The 21595-nt window shown below is 41.7% G+C and overlaps 1 protein-coding gene across 6 annotated transcripts in view; it reads right to left on the reverse strand.

Moving 5' to 3' along the window:
* Positions 1-21595, reverse strand: part of LOC129170251 (A-kinase anchor protein 2) — a 90574-nt gene that overhangs the window by 29998 nt on the left and 38981 nt on the right. For 4 of the 6 annotated variants that reach the window (XM_054757597.1, XM_054757596.1, XM_054757598.1 and 1 more), the window contains 5 exons: positions 19581-19695; positions 18343-18364; positions 17501-17626; positions 15236-16063; positions 8503-8576 (listed from right to left, as the gene is read on the reverse strand). In XM_054757597.1, coding sequence (XP_054613572.1) covers positions 8503-8576; positions 15236-16063; positions 17501-17626; positions 18343-18364; positions 19581-19695 — 1165 coding nt within the window. The other 2 variants (XM_054757600.1, XM_054757601.1) reach the window with 2 other exon arrangements.

The following is a 21595-nucleotide window of genomic DNA, read 5'->3' on the forward strand; positions in this document are numbered from 1 at the left end:
ATACTGTGATTCTTAACCCTTTGACCCTACAACCTGACCTATATTTAACCTGAGCCCAAGCCTAAATCCTAACGTGTGGTTAACCTCTCCCCGTGCATGTTTGTGTTTTATGTTCTATGTTCAGGTACGCCACCTATTATTAGTAAAAAAACAAAACAAAAAAAACATGCATATTTAAGCAAAATGTACATATTTGTGGCATAAGTTAAGCATTTCCAAGCAGAAAAGTGGCTAAATGAACAAAAATATAAATAAAAGCCTTTCAGAAGACATGATATGTAGAAATGTGTTCTCTGCCTGCTAATAAAGCAACTGCCATGCATCGTGACGAGAGCAGCAGTGTAAAAGTGAGTGTAAAAGTGACTAAAGGGTTCTAATAATGCTAAAAACTGCCTAAGAAGGGAGTAGACAGGTTTTCTATGCTCTAACTACAAAAAAATATAAATAAGAAATCCTACTTCGCGGAAATTCACTTATCTCAGTCGAGCCTGGATCCAATTAACCGCGACAAACGAGTGATTACTGTAATGACTTCCACTGCAAATCACTTTAAAGGATGCAATTACAGTTAATATTAGAGCCTGTCAATAAATCCATGATATTCATGTCAGGTTTTTGTGCCATTTTTTTTTCTTTCCAATATCCCTGATCAAATAATCAATCAAGAAAAGACCAAACGTTATCCAAGACTCATTTTATCATCACTACACTTCAATAATGTGACAATGTCACCTACGACAAACAATTTTAGAGTAGAAGATCCTTGTAAAAATATCTACAGGTTGGGAGAACGCGTCATGTACAAATGGTGGTTATGTTAATGATTTCTTAATGACTACGCAAAAACAACATCCCTGGATGAATTTCAACCAGCTGCAAAAGCAATGAAGCAATTGCTTGTTTTCGTTTTTTTTAATAATAAAAAAGCTGCACTCTTATGAATGGAACACATTCTTCAGGTCACAATTTACCACATCGCGGTGCAAACTGCAAATAGTTGTTGTGACACCGTGACCATCAAACCGAATGGTCATAGGTCGGACTGGAGTCTATTATTTCTTCCAGAAGAGATTTAAGCTTAGAAATAATCAAAAACCTTTATATTTCTTCTGCATTTGAATAATGTCCTGTTGCACTGTAATTTCTCTCTGGCTTTTTCATCATGTACAGTATGCCTGTGTTTGCACTTTGCTTTGTGCAAAATCAATGACTTGCGTGGCACAGCGCACCAAGAGCATGTGGATGCTGTGCACAATAGCGGCTGGCCGAGGTTGTGTCATGGTGGTCGTCACGTGGTTGGCTCGCATTGTTTCATTTCCTGCATCCCTCTTGTTCTTTGCCTCAATAGACCACAAATACCAACAACACTGAACAAAATACTATTCTAGGATGGAATGCAAAAGAACTGACCTTGTACATGCTTCATTTTCACTGTTGTTGCTTAGCTGTGGAATAATTATGGGTGGGGCTAAAGATTCTATCGGGACTATTTATTTTTTGTAAATATTTCAGTTATAGCAGTTGTGTTTTTATATTCCGAGATATTTTTCGAGTCAGAGTAACCAATTGAACATTTTCTCAAGACGTTGTGTCCCAACGTTTAACTGTACGACTGACGTTTGGTACTGTATGCTCATTCAAAACTCATACTATTTCTTCAATAACAAATGCTGGTAAGGGAGGAGTTTCTAACACAGTCACTAGAAGTTGTACAATTTTGAGATCAACCAGAAAAAGTCACGAGTCACTCGAGTGCATGTGGCCGTGCTTGAGCATCTAAAGGAGCGTTTCTCAACTGGTCACAGGCTCCTTTTGTGTGGGTCGCTGCTCATTGCTTGGGCAAATAAATATGAAAATAATCTTGCACTTTTATTATAAGATGTTGAATGTGCCAAACCTGTCTCTTGTTGAGCTATAGAACGTGTTTGTCTATTAGTATTTTATGCTCATCATATAGCAGCTGTTTAAGTGGACTGTACATCTTAGTTGTCTATTTACCGTACTTCCCGGTGTATAAGCCTATACTTTTTCCTTAAACTTTGAACCCTGCGGCTTATACAGCGGCGCGGCTAATTTATGGCGATGTTCTAATCTTGTGACATCTTGTATACTTCTGAACTGTTACTAATCGTTTAAATGTTGTGCTGCTCATGAGTGAATGAGGAAGAGGTAGCTCTTTATTTGGCAGGAACCAATCATGAGCTACACGGGAACTCACAATGACCTCGTCAACCCATCGGAAATCATTACTCAATATAACAGTCTCACAGTGTCATAAAAGAAAGAACGCTAAAATCATCACACAGCAACTTAACACGCAACAGGTAGGTAACAAATATACAATGCATGTTAACTGCTGGGATGCAGTTAACATCATTGTTGTGTGACACAGATGTTAGAAACTGCCAACACATGTAACAAAGGTTTTATGAAAGGAAAACTTTGACGGCATTGCAGTCAACCGTTGACATTTCAACTATTATAATATTAGACCTTAGTAGGTTGTGCAGCTGCACCAAATAAGGGACAATTATTACTGCACATGATCACTTTGACACAATCCAGACAGTGATAGGCAAATAGCTTGGCTGTTTGACACATCAAACTGTCATTTACAATAAAATGCATTCATGCCTTGTCAGCATACTGCACATGTGACAAGAGCCTGCAACAGGAACCAGCATGGGGGAAAAAAAGCACCGGCACATCCAAGTCCATCATACAAGACAAAAATAGCCACAAAGTGACAATGACTCTTTAAAGAACTACTTAAAATACCAGCTTCTGCAGACAGACAAAAACCCCCAGAATATAATGTCTGAGCTTCTGTTTTGCCTGAGGTGCTCTCACATGCTTCCTGGTGAGTAACGCTTAATAATCCACTTGTCCTTCCTATTCATGTTCTTCACTTATAGTCCGCCAACAGTACACATGTTATTTTTGTGAACATCCGCATAGTATGTAGTAAAGCCCAGCACAAACTGTATTAATCACACAACATCAATGCCATTAAAACTGTGAATGCAATTCCTTCCTGGAAGGCGGCCAGCGGAGGCACATCAACAGATGGGCCATTGAAAGGCCAGCGGGCTGTTAATGTCAACAACACTTGGGAGCTGTGTGAGGCTGAACAGACTTCCTTCTTGCGTCCCCCACAACACAAACCCTCCACCCTCTCACTGCGACTACACCCTTCTCACACCTGGACCGCCCTTTATCTCTCCTTGGAGCTTTTTTTGTTATTGTCAACACATCCGCCCCTCTCATCCGCTCCCCTTCAGAACCCCATTTCACCTCCCGACCTTCAGCACTATCAGCCACACGGCTGTTGTATAAGACGTGATTATGTCAGTGTCGGGCTTTCTGGGAAAAGGGAAAGGTTTGGAAGGAAGAAGACAGGATTGATAACATTCTTATTCCTGTTCCTGTTCTTGTACTTGGCAGTGCAAAGATGGGTGGGGAAGGAAAATGTACTTTAAACAAAACTCAAAACATGACGTCATTGAGCCTTTCGGGTACAAAAACGTGTCCCGGTGTGGTGCACTTAAAGGTGCTGCTTTTGTCGCCTTAACACTTGACTTTAACAACTTGGAATCCCTCTAGACAAGTTCAAATAACCCGCCAATCTCCACGCCCCTCAAACTGGCGGACGCTGTAATTAGGGATGCATACTTTCATTTCGGATCCCATACTTAAATTTGGATATCTGCCGATACCAAGATCTGTTTGCATTAATATGCAGCCATGCCAAAATAATATCAGCAAATGCAGCTAGAAGAATGTCACCAAACGTAGTTTAGTTTGTCGCACGCACACACAAGCGCGTTCACGGCATCACAGACAGTCGGACAACACAGAAATCTTAACATCGCACATAACTTGCGGGTCGCTACATATTGTCGATTTTATATATAATATATAACATATAATATAATATAATATATACTGTATATATATATATATATATATATATATATATATATATATATATATATATAAAATAAACTACTCTCTACAGGCAAGTATGACATTGTTGTGGAAATGTTAAGTGTTTGTGATGTCCGAATGTTTTGTGTGGCCGTGAACACGTCAAAGTGCTGTGTGTGTCTGTGTGTGTGTGTGTGTGTGTGTGTGCGCGTGTGAAAAGGATGGGAACAGTGCATGTGTGGAGACAGCTGTGGCCCCTTTAAAAAAAAAAAAAAGCTAAATAAAATCTAAATATTATGGGAACAAAGGCATCAAATTATGCAACATAAATTTTCAAAAAATATTTAAGAAGGAACCTTAAATATTTGGAAATAAATAAAAAAAACAACAGCCAAAATGGGGGGAAAACAGGAACAAGCAAAGTTGATACGAATAATAGGCTTTTTCACCTGGATCACAAAGCTGACATACAGTTTTTTTCTTGAAATATACGGATAGAACTCCTTAGCATGTTTACAAAATATCAAAGTGGAAAAAGTTTGGACACCCCAGCTGTACACAGGGTAGCCTTTGTGCTGTGTAAAAGCAATAATAACAACTAAAAGTTACACAGCGTCAAATGGGTTGTTATTGCGTAGCTATTTAATTTATTGCCCTTTTTTCTGGAGCATTTTGGTGCTTCTGAACAAACAGGGTTGGCCAACCTGTAATCCCAATGAGGCCAAGCATTATAGAAAATGGATGGCAAGGGCAATATAGTATGAACAGCTTTATACACCACTGAAAACTTAACGTGTAATTTTATTAGAAACTTTGTCTTTATAAATGTAGATTTTTTTTATAGAGCACTTGTATTGGATCTCATTGGATTATGCAGCTGTTCCTAATATTGTGTCCTGTGACCCTTTTGACATCTCCTCTAAGCAAACACTTACTGTATTATTGCCATTTCCGACCTATGCACATACAAAACATGACAAACTGCTAGTGGCAACATTCTTTTTGTTATTAGGCATGGACACATACAGTGTCGAGGGTGTGTGGATGAAAACTGGGTTAAGGTCATTCCCAATGTAGGTTAAAGTGATGCAGAGGAGGAGCACAAAGAGGAAGACTGATGAAGAGACTGCAGCGACGGCTCTTACTGTCCCATTGACCTCCTCTTCCAGCAGAATCCAGTGTCCTTCACACTTTAAAGCCAATCCGCAGGTTAATTTTTGTTTCTCTGCTGCATTACGGTAACTACTGAATCACGGAGCACTTTCAGTGTTGGGTCGCCGCCGGCTTTGTTGTCATGAGCACACATGGAACATGTAAAAGACAAACAATGACCGCAATCCAACCAGAGAGAAGCAATCTTACCGCCACTAGCCCTTACTTCTTCTACCTCCGTGGCTGCTGTGTGTCCGATAACGCTGTAAAAAGTCTAATCTTTACAGCTCCGTCGGGATGTTGCGAGAAGCCGCCAGCGGTCACAGCGAGTGGCAAGCGCTCGCGGATCGCACGCGCCAGTTTTGATCAGCCGGGCTGTTCCCCTCCCGCTATTCCTTCTCCTCGCTCTCCCTCCCTCCACTCTGGAGGCACGCGCGCTGAATAATGCAGGGCTGTCCTGTTGGCGGGAGTGTGCATGTGTTCTGAGCCCTTCTAGAGACAATCAGAGCGCCACAATGGGGGCCGACCGGCACGGATCAGGTTCCCCCCTGTTGGGACCTTCATTCATTTATTCAGTTGCGCAACAAGCTCCGAAGCCTTCACGCAGGCTTTAAAACCAAGACTACAACTCCCAACTACAATAGACTGGCCAACAACTCAGCAATAAATGTATTTGAATACCTTGTGAAGCTTTGCTCACCGCCTGTTTGCTTGTGCTGTCACTTCAACTCCGCTGTATTAGTGGAATTTTGCTGACTTTGTGGATCATTGCCAGCCTTATTTGGATCCCTTCTGATTATTTCTATTGTGCAAGGTGGTGTCGGGCGTCAAGAATTACTTACAAGAGGAGCATTCATTAAATGACACATATTTATTAGGCACGTGAGTCAGCGTGCTGTGGGATTGACTCTTGGATTATTTTGAGTCTTTATTTCTTTTCTACCAGGGTGAACTCACACTAGACCAGGGATTCCCCACTAGTGGGGGGCGACCCAACCGTTTTTTGGGAGGTCTTAGTGACAAAAAAACCCTAAAATAGGCTTTCGCTTTTATTCTGAATGGGATTTTTTTATGCAGCAGGATGTCCTACATGAATACTCCTTAAGGTGGTGACGCTAAACCGGCTGTCATGGAAGACCAGCAACCTTTGCTCGTAGTCTACTGCCACCAAGATGTTGACTGTGCCAGTCCTGTGTCTTGTTGGGCCTTATAAAGTGCTTGCCTGTAAGCATTTTATGCTTATGATTACATATCAGCTGTCTAAGTGGAATGTACATCTTAGTTGTCTATTTAATTGGAGGTGCAGTACTTATACGGGATTTTCAACGTGAATTAGCATTGACATTTGAGTTGAAAAACTTCCACATTTTTGGTCACCGCTTGTCGTCAGAGGGTAATGGTGGGTTCCGCAGCCAAACCAGTAGAGAACCACTACCAAACGTGCCGTGCTTGGGCCCACTCAATACCTAAAGCACGGCACGTTCGGCAAGCGTGAGTCCTTTGGCACAATGGAAAAGGTGGGCAAAGAGTACAATGCAATGCACACAACGTAGCCGAATAAAAAAAAAAATGACTACGCTATTTGAAGAAAATTAAGGTACAGTCAAACTTGTCTATAGCGGCCACTAGAGGGAGTCTGTAAAAGTGGCCGCTATAGACAGGTGGCCTCTATAGACAGGTTGGCATCCAGTTTGAATGTTGGAAAAAAAAGAAAAAAAGGGGGAAAAAAATAATAATAATAATAATGTTGACCAGTAGAGGGCACTGCAGACTGCGGATAAAAGTTGTACAGCACTACTAGGCTTGTTATTATCATGTTTCATGGTTCATGGTTTTAATCCTGAACATGCATGAGTCAAGCAGTAGCACATCACATAGTACAATTCACAATTTTGCATGTCCAAAAAGGAGTAGGAAGAAGCAAAGCTTATTTAATCCTACCCCTCATCAGTTTCACATCAGTTGCAATAAATTTATTCACCTCTTGTTCTTCCAAGTGTACTTTGTAGGTCTACATGACAATGTAGTGCAATCATAGCCAAGGTTTTTACTTACTAAAAGGAAGCTGGAGGCTTAATAATAACTGATAGAATATATCCACGACCCACAGAACAAAGCTGTGCTAGTAATGTGTTAAGCTTGTTTTTAATATTTTACTTTTTATACGGCAGAGTGTCATTACAGCTTTAGTTCATCAGGAAGTGACGGGAAGTGACGGTGGGCGTCCCGAGCAGGAGAGCTAGGCTCAGTGCTAGCTGTGAGTTTGGAGAGAGTTGGGAAGTGTGTTTATGTTGGCGTGGATGTAAAGTCCTGCAGTGTTCTCCGCTGTTAATAAAGCCATTAAAGTGCATCGGCGACGTGAGTCTCTCCTTCCCCACAACAAGCGGCATTACAGTATTGGCCAGTGCACACCAGGAAATAAACGGTGTCATTTCTTACAGGCGTTGGCTGGACAGCTATGTAATGGGGCTTGTTTATCCTTTGCCTTGTGGGCAAGCAGGAAGGAGAGACGATGCTGAGAGATGTGTGTGTTCTGAGCTGCTGTCTGGTGGCCGCGTTCAGTAAATAAAGTTGGCAGAAGCAACAGGAGAAGTTTCCTTCTTTGCTTCGGAGCTGAATAACACTGACAAGTTAACAGACTGGTAGCGAACGGAAAAGAAGACGGCTTTGTTTGTGTCGAATACAGAAGATGAGGACTTTGATGGATTTGTGGATGAGGATTGATGAAAAATAATTCTAAAATACTTCAATTAAGTACAACCGAACTCAGTTTTGCTCCCGCATGCATGCTAGCGTATGTTTTTTTTTTTTTATTGTAGCGTCGCTGGGAGCACGTCCTGTTCCCAGCCTAATTTGCGGTAATGTTTTGGTGCAAATGCTCTTAAAGTTACATGTTTGACCAGGAAATAGTTAGCTCAAAAGAAGACGGCTTTTTTATGTGGAACAACTGACAGTTTGTGTGGATCTTGTGAATGATTGTGACTGAGCTAGGACTCAGTAATTAAAGCCACACACGACGCCTTCATTGATTGAAAAACAAAAGTTTTTCGTGCATGAAGCTTCTACTTGAGTTGGTAATTTGGCCGCTATATGCAGTGAGATATTGACCAAGGGAGACAACATTGGTGGCCGCTGGCTGCGTTAGACAGGTGACTGCAATACACAGGGTCTATAACATGTAAATTTGCTGCGGGGGATTTTTCAGTGGCTGCTATAGGCAGGTGGCCGTTCTATAAAAGTGGCCGCTAAGACAGGTTTGACTGTATTAATTAATAATAATAAAACGCGTTATTTAATACACAAAGCCATCACTTACATCATGTAATAACATCCTGAGATAAAGCAGATGCGATCCATGAGGGCTGTGCTTGATAAGTTACATAGGGTGAAGATAAAAAGAATTTCATAAACACACACACTCACCATAGCAGTGTGAGGACGTCTGCTCGGCATTGCGGCCTGATGTCCATTTGTCGTTGTCATGGCAACCCCATGGCCTGTCATTAAATAAATAAGCCACAATTATTGGTTTTGTGCAACCAGCCAAAGGTACGTATATATGCTATGCTTATCTCATGCTAAAACTCTATTTGCTGCAGTTACTGGCTTGAATTGTAGAGCAGATGAAAATATATTTCTCATGTGCATCCTCAGTGAGACGCAATCATGACTTTAATGCAGAATAATTATGTATAATGAGGAAAATAAGTGACATGACATTAAAGTAGTGGACGAACACAGTGTGTGCCTCATAACATGGATAACATCCCTTATTAACTTTTTGCACTTCCTTATGTCTCCCAAATGTAAGGCAGGCTCTTCTGGTTGAAATGTGTCAAGGAAAAGAAAAGCTATCACCATGGAAGTGAAAAAGAACATCAATAACAACTCCCGAGAGAGGAGAAACACCCACAATTAACTGTGTTGCCACCCATATAATAGTATCCTTGGGCATGTTGAAGGATCTTCTCCTATGAAAGTGACAGTAATAACGAACAATGCATCTATTGTGTCTGTCTCTTCCGGTATTTCTCCTTATGTGAGTCATATGTATGTGTTCCGCAACTCTGATTGTGCTATGTGAGTGCAGGGGACAAGAAGGCCTTCTAAGCGAAGCTATTAGACTGAACATGTATTGAGCTAAAAGACTGAATGCAAAGGCGAACTAATAATAATGACATCGAACAAAGTATACACGTCAACTATGCCTCTTCTACTTCCTCCTCCCAATAAGCCACAGGAATACAAGTAAGGAATTCTCTATTTGTACATATTCTTCATGTGTTCATTTCGGTATAAGACCCGACTTCCACCAGAACACAGACCTAGGTACAGAACTCCGTAACCCGAGGACCAGCTGTATTATCACGTGATGGTGTAAAAATCAACCTCCAGTCTTGTGCTTAGTCGCTGTCATTGTCCCGAGATAAATGCATTAGTTTTTACGACCACAGAAAAGGGGACTTGTGGCCGAATTATGTCAGGATGCGGTTGTCATGGTGTCTCTTATCATCCCAATAGACATTCCCAGATTAGATGAATTAGAATGCATTTGATGGCTGGTTTCCCGCCCTTATTACTTACCTACCTCTCATATAGAACACGGGTTTTCAAAGTGTGAGACGAGCCCCCTCTTGGAGGAAGACTTTAAGAGGAGGTGTGCCCCCCCCCCCCCCCCGGATACATGACTAAAAACCTGACAAAGGAGTCAAAATTTAAATTTAAGAGTTCATGAAAAATAGTGGCAAATAAAACCTTACACTCACAAAACATTCATGTCAGTGATAACAGTCGCGATGATTGGACACCATATGATTTTTAGATAATAACTGAATAATTCAGTTTTATTCACATGAGTAATTTGACCCCATATCTATAGCCTGGCTTCTTGGCATTCAAGGCGCTTCCCACGCTAATTAACGCGCGTGATGGCGGTGGACACAAAAGGTAATGATTGTTATTGGATTTCCGAAGGTCCTGTACTTGCCCAATATTACCTGTGTAGCAGAAATTGCATGTCTATTTTGCAAAAATGTTTCCCCCCCTCAATATGCAGGATTAAATCATCAATCAGAAAAAGACTAAATGCTATCCAAGATGTATTTTATCATCACTATCCAAACCATGAAATTTCCATTTCATCTAAGGCTAAAAATGTCTAAATATACACAGAATAGAAGATCCTTGTACAGATCTCTGCAGGTTCGGAGAACGTATCATAACATTATACTGCAAAAATTCAGTTTTAGTAGCGGAGTTATTATATTCTCTGAGGGGAGGCTCACTGTACTGTACTATAAAAAAACTAATATAATTTAGCTGAAAGCTGTATTCATGCAAATTAGTATCGTTTCTGACAAGTTATTACATTTGATGAGTACACTGATGTATTTCATCCATTTTTAGATGATACACCTTTTCAGTTATATTGGAAGGGAAACTGTGGGTGTGAATGGTTCCTGGGCATATTAGGTACCGCCTACAATTCAGTTTTCATTATTTTAAATAATTTGTATTTTTTAGTATTTTATGTGCTTAAAATATGAATGTATTTTTTATCTTATTGTTATTTACATCCTACTATCACGGGTGCCGCCAGGAATTCCGGGCCCCATGAAAAAAAATGACTCTTTTATTTATTTTTGAATAATGACCTATTTTTTGGGGCCTCCTGTCAGTCAGGGGCCGTTGGAATTGTCCTAACTTCCCCCCCGCATGGCACCCCTGCCTGCAATTCTGCTCTTCCAACCCCACGAGGGCTTCATTTTGTTTGACAGTTGCAGAGAGGCATTGTTTAACATTACAGTACATTGATGACTGCAGTTTGCATCATACTGAGAGGTGCAACAACACATCAAATGAAATCAATGACTCGCTCTCTGAAGGTGTCAAGCAAAATGAGCTTTATTGGTGTTTGCATAAGTGGATCTGTGGCCAAAAGAGGGTGCATGTATGTGCTTGTTAGTGGCGGTGGGTTGTTATTACGATATTATAAGAAGAGATGGGGTGAAGGGAGGAGCGCTGGTGATCTTTCTGGTCAGCAGCCAAAGAGGCAGTGAATGTTAAAGTAGAGACAGCCGGAAAGAAACAGCAGGGGGCTGAAGTGGAGAAAAGTCAGCTTTATTTGAGTGAAGATAGAGGGAGGATACAAACATCAGAGATGTGATAGTGTGAGACTGGAGTGAGTAGTCTGAACAATAGAGAGAAAGGATTCATTTGCACAGTAGAAAAGGGATCCTTTTTTTGGGTTGCAAGTCCATACAACCACATGGGCAGGCAGATGGGAAGAAAGGCGCCCCCTTGAGAGGTAAATGTGTACTTCACTATGTGGCAGTGGGGCTCTGGTTCTCTATTTTGGCCCAGAATATGTTTGGATATGATGATTGCGTAAGTTATTGTTGGTGCACAACTGCCTCCACACAAACACTGAATATTCTCTGTGATACTAAAGAAAAAAGTCAACATCTCGACTCATACAGTTGATTGTGCAGCCCAATTATCTTGGAGATAGGATCAATGATTGCCACAAAGTGCGAGTGAGTAACTTTGGTTGGTGTGCACGGGAGGGATGCAAACAAAAGGCGGCTTAGCATGCAGTTCATGGGCAACCATGCAAATCTGTTGATACGTTAGTATAAAGGTCCCGTCTCCGCAAACGGTTTCCTCGCATGCCTTCAGGAGTCAACATGACACACCTGCAGAAGGAATTAGCAGCGGGAGAGTTCAAGTGAGGCGGTGGCGTCAAAGGGAAACTAGTTTGGTGTAGCATGAAAATATAGAAAGTTCTAGAATAGTTTTCATCTCTATAGATGTGGAAAAATAAATGAATCGCTGACTAGGCTATGGCGCATACAGTATTTACATTCTTTACACAGGAATCCCACTAAATAAAGTCTACTTTTAAGGCAGAAACTACAACTCAGCACTAACAGGACCATTTCTTGAAGGGAATGAATGACTGGCATACAGTATGTATACAGTTGTTGTCGTCTTCGGTATAGATCATTTCCCCCTCATAATATTTGTTTCATGATAGATGATTTGTTCCAAACACGAACAAGGTACAGACCTGAAGCACACCAGCACCACTGAAAGCTACAATTTCATGGATTTAATTGATTTTGCGCCTTAAACTGCCTGAAATACCGTATTCCTCATATCATGTACTCAACTGCAGAGAGCACTGGGCGTGTACTGGCTGTAAAGAGTTTATTCCACAAATAATGACACTTCATTCATAAATGTACAGTCGCCCTCGCTATATCGCGTTTTTTCAAAAAATAATTACTTCATAAATGGCCGCTGTTTCGTGGTAGACTATGGCTTGGTATTGGTCAAAAACTATTGAAAGACAAGTTATATGTACTGTAGTATTGTGGTCACGCGTCATCAGTCATGTTGTGAGACGTGAGGTTAGATTACATTACCTTTCACGCTGCACGGAGACTGGCTACTGAGCCAGCAGAGCCGAGCCGACATGTCATGGCTGAGATCGGGGGGAGAAGGAAAAAAAAAAAAAAAAGGTTCTCCTCTCATTCCATGTGGAAGTGATAAGATTTTGCCTTCTTTGACCTTCTTCCCCACTCTGTTTCAAACACTTTACTGTAAGTTTAGAATATGTAAATTAGAGAGGCTAACTAGTTAGCTCGGTAGCTTGCTAGCAGCCGTCTGTTATGTCGCTGCAGTGATACCGTAGCTTGCGCAATGTGATGTAAACAAGGAATAACAAGAGTGTAAAAGTGACTATAGGGGTGTTATTTCACGTCTACAGGGCTCTGACAATGTTAAAACCCGTATTTTAGAAGTCATAAACAGGCTTTCTATGCTCTAACTACAAAAATATTTTGTTTATTAACATTGAATCCTACTTTGTGGAAATTCACTTATCGGGTCGGGTCCGGGACCAATTAACCATGATAAAGGAGAGACGACCTTATACCAATATTGTTTGTTGTGGCTTTTTTTTTTAAAGCCATCTTAATATTTTAAGAAACTTATCTTGTGATACATACATGTATACACACACCGTATATTTATATCTGCAGAATATACCATTTTCAGAGTGACCGCAAACTAATTACAAATCAATGCTTTACAAACTTTTCCATAGACAATATAGCGTGTGTGTGGCTTTTTTTTTTTTTTTTTTTTTAAACAGCAGTTTTAAGGATTAAGTGTATTTTGAAACCTCATTTAAGGACCTGTTTTTATCATTCTTCTGGACACTCCTCTCACTCTCTTATTATTAATAATAATAATAATAACAAGCTGATTGGTCCAAGATAAAATGCCTGGCACTTGATTGCAGATAGTTCATGTGGTCCACTATTTGAAGGAATACGGTATGCAGACACCATGAATGTAATATTATTGCTCTCACACTCACATATCGATTAATTATCTGTTGCCTCTGAGGCATTCTTGAGTACTAAGCAGGATGTGAAAGACCTCCAGCCAAGTAAATGACCTGTACAGTGCACTGTATATAATATTACAACAATATACAGTATTGATATAAAAGATGTCACCCAGGCCGTGATTATGATTGTAGCACCCTTGTAAACGAGGGCCTGGTTAGAGAGCATCTAGCGAGAGCTGGCAGTGTTGTGGTGCTCCTCTGCTGCACTGATGGACACGGGTGAACATTAAAAATGATCTTCCGCGATCAAGAATTGGACATTTTTAGATTTGTGTGCACGCTAGTGATGGGCACATCAATGTTGTGATATTCGATACATCAATACTCACACAAGTAGTTAATGAGTATCGATTACTACTCAATACTAATGTAATTGATTTAGTTATTTATTATTTTACACAATTATTTATTATATAATAAAGTCAAATAATTTTTTTTTACATGCCGTATCTAATTATTAAATATATAATAAATATATTATTATACATATATTTATTATATATATTATTTTTTAAATTATAATTATTAAATAATTATTATATAATGGAACAATAATTATTGTACTATTTTAAAAATATTATAAATATAATATTTAAAATATTATATTTATAATATTATTATGAATTATACAATATAATGTATGATTTGTTAAATAATTATAATAAATAATGACTATTTAATTATTTAGGTGACATTGTGTAAAAATAAAGTATTGTAATTTGTTGTAACTAACATGTGTAGGAAAAATACATATTAAAGTTTTGAAACGGTGGTATTTCTCATGTGTTTTGTAATTGGTAAAAAATCTGGCATTGCCCATCACTAGTGCATGCTATCAGCAGTATCCCACGTCGGTTTTCACTGGCGGTGTTTCCTCGCTGCAAATGTGCTTATTAGTTTTTGGATACGCTAAGAAAGCAAATGGCTGCATCATTCCTACAAGTGTTTCAAAGCGTCTCATTGGCCGCTGAGTACGGAAGTGATTGAATGGGAGGAAACGACTTCATCGGTGGCATCGCTCAGTGACGGGACAAAACAAACCCTGCTTTCCCATGGAGAGAGGCGTCTTGGGGAAATGCTATGAAATGAATGCTCTGATTACAGCAAGCTAATTGAAGTCAAAGTGGAAGAGAATACTAATTGTTCCATTGTTTTGTTAGGACTGTGATTGTGGAAGAATACAGAGGCACATGAAGAAACCAAGGCAACAAGGACCCTCCACCCGCCCTCCATCCTGCTAAGACACACACCTTTTATTTTGAGGTTGCGTGCATGTGTGTGTGTGTGTGTGTGTGTGTGAGACATACTGTAAGCTCGTGGGCTAAGAATTGAGAGGCAAGGAGGAAATATGTGGCTAGAAATATAAAAAACATTTTCTTCTTCAGTGTGATTTTGAAGCGGAATAATAATAATAAATGATAGCAACAGGTGAGTGATTGAATGTGTGTGTGTGTGTCAAGAGGACAGAGCCACCATGTTGGCATAAAAGCACGGCTGAGTGAAGGCGTAAAAAGTCAAAAGACGAGGGCGTGCATGTGCATGAGTGTGGCAGCCGGTCAGAGTCCCCAGGAGGAGAAGGAAGGGCGGGGCTTCTGTTAGTAACGATCCAGAGAAAGAGGGGAAAGAGGGGTGTTGTGGGTAATAATAATAATAATAATAATAATAATAATAAAAAAGGAAGCAGAAGGTTCAGTCACATGACTATGCAGCACTTGCAGCGTTTCCTCTTGTCTGTACCTGTAGCAGGGGTGAGGCCAGGAGGCGGGGCTTTGTTGGCGTCGGGGTTCGGAGGGGGCGAGGCGGCGCTGTCAGGGTCGCGGCCGTCGGATGAGAGTTCCGTGCTGGCGGCCTCGGACGTGACCGGCCGACCCGACACCAGGTCGGCCGCCGTGCCGTCGATGACAGACAGGTCGGTGACCGTCTTCTCCCTCAGGGACTTCTCGTCGTCTTCATCGATGAGGACCACCTCGGCCTTCACGGTGCCGTCGAACCCCAGCAGCCGCCTGCTGTCGCTCGTGTCTTCCAGGTCCTGGTAGCCGAGGAACACCATGGTGACCGGGTGCTCGGCGCTGGCTTGGGGGAAGGAGCCGAGCTCTGGTTCCGGGTGAGCCGAGGGGCCGGGCTGCGTCATGATGGGAGCGGAGGATGGGGGCATCATGCCTAGCCGAGTCTCCCTCTGGAGGGTGACCTGGGCAGGCGGGCTTGACGGGATGGAGGGCGGAGCGCAGGATGGCGGGGACAGATCGTTCACATCTGCCGGCGACACGTAGGCCTGCGGGGCAGCGGGGGTCACCAGCACCTGACCCTTCCTGTCATCCCCCCCTCGAACCGGCCTGGCTGCTCTCTGGATGAGCTGGTCGACCTGCGAGGAGCTCCAGCCGTTCTCCAAGGAAGTGGTGGACACGCCCCCGGAGGAGGTGACTTCGTAGACGACTTTTCTGCCGTCGTCGTAGACTTTGACGCCGCGCGCCCCCGCTTCTGAGGGGCTGACGCGGTTCGCCGACAGGACGCGCTGCTCGCCGGTCTGAGGGTCATGCTGCACGTTGATCTCCATGGCAAACATTGCTGTTAGAAGGGAAGGGGGGGAGGCAGAAGGGAGTGGGGGGTGTGAAGGAAGAGTGAGGGGGGTGGAGAAGGTGGAGGGTGTGAAGCGTGAAGATGGGGACATAGCACACTGATAAAATGTTGGTATAAGTCACTCGGGTATAATGCTGGTAGCCTGCAGCGCACAGATACACCACCAATAGACAGAATCCTATTAGATGAACACCTTAGTCATCACTTTTAAAATACCTATTTCACACTCACCTTTTTCTGCTTGTCTTTCCACCAGATATTGATGATTTTCATAGGTTTTTATAAATATATATTTATATTATTTTACATGTTTTCTATACTTTCTTATTTGTGCGTATTCTTTGATATGTAAGGCAAATAAAATGTATTATTATTTATTATTTATTATTATTTTGAGCCATAGGCATTTTTATTATTATTATTTTTGTTATTTTTTTGCATCTCTTCCATCTTTTATCTTTTACTACTTACTTATTTTATTCCTGTTCAGCACTCAATAGTCAGCAGGTTTTTTTTAAAGTTTGCTACAAACAAAGTGCCGTACGGATGGCATGTTACACAGAGCTGACATCTATCAAGTTCTTCCACACCAAACCCATCCAAACATACCTTCATACAGAACATGCACTGGGAACAAAAAAGCGCCTTCCTTCACCCGTCAATCGATCGGTTTCGCCCACCACTGATTGGTTAATTAATTGATTAAAATTAAAATACAAATATACATTAGTATAATTCCGATAAAGTAAAAGTGGTATTTAATGGTTTAAAAAAAAAGATTTTACCATAATTGAACAGTTCCAGCAATAAATATAAATATAATAAAAACATAACAAAATTCTAAAAACATGATATAATATAAAAATATATTAAAATAATACAATTCCAAATTGTTGTTGTTTTATTCTTAATATTCTATCTAAAAAACTAAAACAATCCTAATTTGGATCGGCACCAAATCATACTATGTACTATATTTAAAATAAACGATGTTGCTCCACATTTAGAAAGACATGCACCAAAAGTTCAGGTGTTTTCTTAGTCCTAGTAGAAGGAATCGTTTCATGTTACTAACAAAAAAGGACTTCTTAATTAAGCCTGTGCTAAGTTACATCATCACGCATGTCGTGTATGTACAGTAGGACGTGTTTTATTTAGCAAGCATGGATGCATGGCTTTAATTAATTTTTATAAGCATGGACACCTAAGTAGTATCTGTGTCTTCGTGCTGTGTGTGTGTGTGTGTGTGTGTGTGTGTGTGTGTGTGTGTGTGTGTGTGTGTGTGTGTGGGTGTGTGTGCGTGTGTGTGTGCGTCTGTGTGTAATCCAATTTGGCCGCATCCCAAAACCCTTTGTGCCCTCTCCTCCTCCCTCACTCCACCCCTTCTTCCCCCTTCGCCTTCCTTGCCATCCTCTCCAACCTTACCGGGTCTCGGAGCGGCCTTCTCTCCAGGCGCAGGTGGGCTGGTCCGGGGCAGCGTGGCCGGGATGAGGTGATCGGGATCGAGGTCCGCGCAGTCCGAGAGAGGAGCGGACGTGCAGCCGGTGGCCTCTAAGAGCACAAATGGGCGGGGTGGTCGGAGAGATAGTTAGTGTGATGTTAGAGGCCGAGCGTGATCCGCAAGCACACGCACACGCACGCACGCTGGGTACACAAATAAACACACATCAGTGATGCATAACCCATCCCGTTCCACACACACAGACACACACCGTCTCACTGTCCTTGTCTCACTTCTGTGTCCACGGCAACTGTAGCACCCCAGAGGTTCAAGTGCTTATGCAGCAGAAGCATGTGTGTATGTGTGTGTTAGTCACTGCTTTGTGTGTGTGTGTGTTTTTACTCGTGTGTGTGTTTGATGTGAAGAACAAAGCGACAGGGGCTTACAGGGCTTTTTAGAGAATAGTGAGGGGATAAAGCCAGCGACTGCAGGCTGCAGAGTCATGGCCTTGTGCGAGTGCAAGCGTCAATAGTCTTGCTGAGCATGGTGTGTGAGTGTGTGTGTGTTTTAGTGCTAGTGTGCAGGAAGGTGTAGTGTCTGTGTGCTCTGTCCGTGGCAATCAGAGTGTGTGTTTGAGGGTTCATGGGCGCTCTCTGGCCCGAATCGCCCCTGTCTCAGCGAGATTATTATCCAAACAAACACACACGTGCGCAGAGACGCACAGGCAGCGACACATGCACACACATTTGAAAACCATAAAGACAATAAAGGAGAGAACGACTCTTCTATTAAGGCGCATATAACGCGTGTGTGACATTGACCCTACCTCCATCACGGGACATCAGACTCTACGGGAAAACAGAGACAAGAATAATCTTATTAGAGCACAAAGACTTTGTTCTCTTACAAAATGTACTAACTAGTGTTTTTTATGTATACCAACGTACAGTGGCGTGAAAGTGTTTTCTTTCTTTTTTTTCATTTAAAAACTGCATTTTGTGTTCAGTTGTGAGGTCATTGACTAATATTTAAATTTGTTTGATGAGCTGAAGCATTTAAGTGTGACAAACATGCAAAAAATAAGAAATCCGGAAGGGGGGAAACACTTTTTCACACCACTGTATGTATGTATGACAGTTAAACTTATTCATCTTATTGAAGGCATTGTTGGTACAACAGAGGTGGGCGCAAGTCAGTGTTCTGCAGGTCTCAAGCAAGTCTCAAGTAATCTAAAGCAGGGGTAGGGAAGCTATGGCTCGGGAGCCAGATGTGGCTCTTTGGATGACTGTATCTGTCTTTCAGACATTTGTTAACACGATAAAATGTATTTATAAAAAAAAAAAATCGTTGACATTTTAAAGTATAAAATTACAGAAATCACAGTGTTAAAAATAAAGTTCAAAATATGAAATATTCTCATGCATTTCAATCCATCCATCAATCTTCTACCACAACGCAGGTGTCCAGGGCCTATGCCAGCTGTCCTTCCGTTATTTTCCCGGTCAGACACTAAAACTCAATTATTACTGATGAATGCCTTCGCCTACCCGGGTCATTGAGAGGTCAAGAAGTAATCCCTCCTTTCATCAGGTAGTCAGCTAGCTAATTCTGCAGAGCCTCTTGAGAGAAAAGATGGCAAAAAGAAAAAAGATAAGCAGCACGGTGCAAAACCCTGCAGCACCAGAAGTCGCATGGTTCAACAACGTTATTAAAAAGAATACATTCAGAGACTTATTATATTCTTGTTATTGGTATTGCTTAAAAGTACACAGTAGTTGTATTCAGGTTAAAAAATATTATGACTCTCACGGAAATACAATACAAATAGAATACGGAGTTGCGTGACTCGAGTCCACACCTCTGCTGCACAACAACGTGGTAACGATGTCAACAGTTTGACCCTGGCACAGATAAATTCTACAGTATAATTCGACTGCTTCCAATGGGAAAAACATGGAACGGATCACGTTCAACCTCCGTCAATATTCGGCCAATTCTTAAAAGTACACAGTTCCCCAGTTTTAGTTAGTAGCTCCCAAATTTTGTCCAATGAATGCTTTGTACCTTCTGGAGGTCTTCTATCGAGCGCTCAGTCTCCTTCAAGCGTTCTCGTAGAACTTGTTCTTTAGCTGAGATCTGAGACTCTTCACTCTCAAGTGCGCCAATTTCTGATTCCAGCCTGCAAACACACACACAGACAAAAAAACTCCACATTTTTAGTTGATGCTTGCCATTTATTGACCCACATCCTGCAGCTGTTTAGATGTGAGAATTCAAGTCAACTAAATTGGGAACATAAGGTTTGAGTGATAGCGAGGTCTTTCATGCCAATGAGAGTCAACCACATGTCAATTATAGTCTTCAGAATTGTCAGCAGTGGTGGCTTGGACCTGAGTTCATTGTCAACATCGCATCTTTTACAAGGAAGTTTCCATTTTAGGTTGTGGTGTTAAACAACAGAGGTCGTTATAAGGGGCAGTCTGGACATCTGGACAACACATGTTCATCTGATGTTTCTTTTCTTTGGGTAACCGGTCTGAATTGTGATTCTGATTCTGCAGCAAATGAACATGGTACAAAAGGATGTCAATCCAGGTACAGCATGTTACGAATCAAAATTTCAAACCATTATTGATGCCCACACTCGGACACAGAGTACACCCCAATGATAGGACACCCCATACCCAGAAAAACAATCAGGGGTGCTGTCCAGTGCAGTGAGAAATGCACTTATTTTTACACTGGGGGAAACCAAGCAGCCACTGAGCAGGCGCATGGCACAACACAGACGGGCTAACTCTTCAGGTCAAGTCTACCCGCACCTCAAGGAGAAAGAGCACTCTTTTGATGGCAGAAATGTACAATCTGGCCAGAGAAGACAGATGTTTGAAAGAGGAGTAAGGGAAGCCATCTATGTTAAGATAGAGAAGCCATGTCTGAACAGAGGGGGAGGTCTGCGGCACTGCCGTTCTCTCACATACAGTGCTTTCCTTTCATCCCTTCCTAAAACATTCAATCATTTAGCCTCTAACTAATAAACAAGGCACAGACATTATGGTTTCAGGTGGGTCCATCATTACATCGGAATGGAATGCTAATGAAGGTGACACCACCCGAACGACCATCGTTGGCGGCAGAGGCCCCACTCCATCGCATCCTAACGACCATCATTTGACACCACAAGAGAGCGAAACCATTCCAGTCTGGACATCCTTTAGAGCAGGGGTCACCAACGTGGTGCCTGCGGGCACCAGGTAGCCCCCAACGACCACATGAGGTGCCCGCAAGCCTGCTTTTCATTCAGGTTTTCAGTTAACAATAAAAGAACAGTAGAAAGAAATGCATTCTGAAATACAAAATGTGAGTTGTGGACACCAGCATTTTGTTAATGTTCTGGTAAAACAAGCATATTCGCTTTGTTTGAGTTTAAAATAAGCTCTGAAAATAAATGTTACAAAGATGAGTAGCTCTTGGCCATTTTCATTTTGTAAAAGCAGCTCTCACAAGGAAAAACATTGATGACCCCTGGTCTAGAGGATAAACACACTGACTCTTGCACCAAGTTCTCAGACTAGAGCTGTCCTGTCCAGTCTGACTAGTGTTTGCCCCTCCTAGTCTTTGAGCATGAACTGATGAACCCTGCTCGGATGATAGGTGTAACGTCTTCTGAGGCAACCTGAACAGTCTAGTTGCAATCGATTCAATGCCCTGAGAATTCAATGACCTGGATGAATGAAAATATTCACAGGCAGATTCCAACATGGCAGCTGTTGCCCTCGTTCAGGAATATGCTGCAGTGACCAACGTGGATACAAATGTTGGCTGCAGCTGGCTGCCCCTACAAGCAGCCAAGACAGCACAACATCTGCAACACCGCAGAATAATGCTGTGAAGGTTTAAAGCACTTTATTCTGAATGAGTTCATTAATCCCCAATGATGGCTGAAGAATTACATGATCCATCCCAAACATTCTGGAGTTTTAATCCTATTTGCTGCCTTTCAAAGTATAAGTAATCACTTAAGCTCTTGTCTGGATGTGAGGGAGGAATTTCACATGCAGCTGAACAAACAGGAAATC

This window comes from Dunckerocampus dactyliophorus, chromosome 17, assembly GCF_027744805.1.
Source record: "Dunckerocampus dactyliophorus isolate RoL2022-P2 chromosome 17, RoL_Ddac_1.1, whole genome shotgun sequence".
NCBI classification, from domain to species: Eukaryota; Metazoa; Chordata; class Actinopteri; order Syngnathiformes; family Syngnathidae; genus Dunckerocampus; species Dunckerocampus dactyliophorus.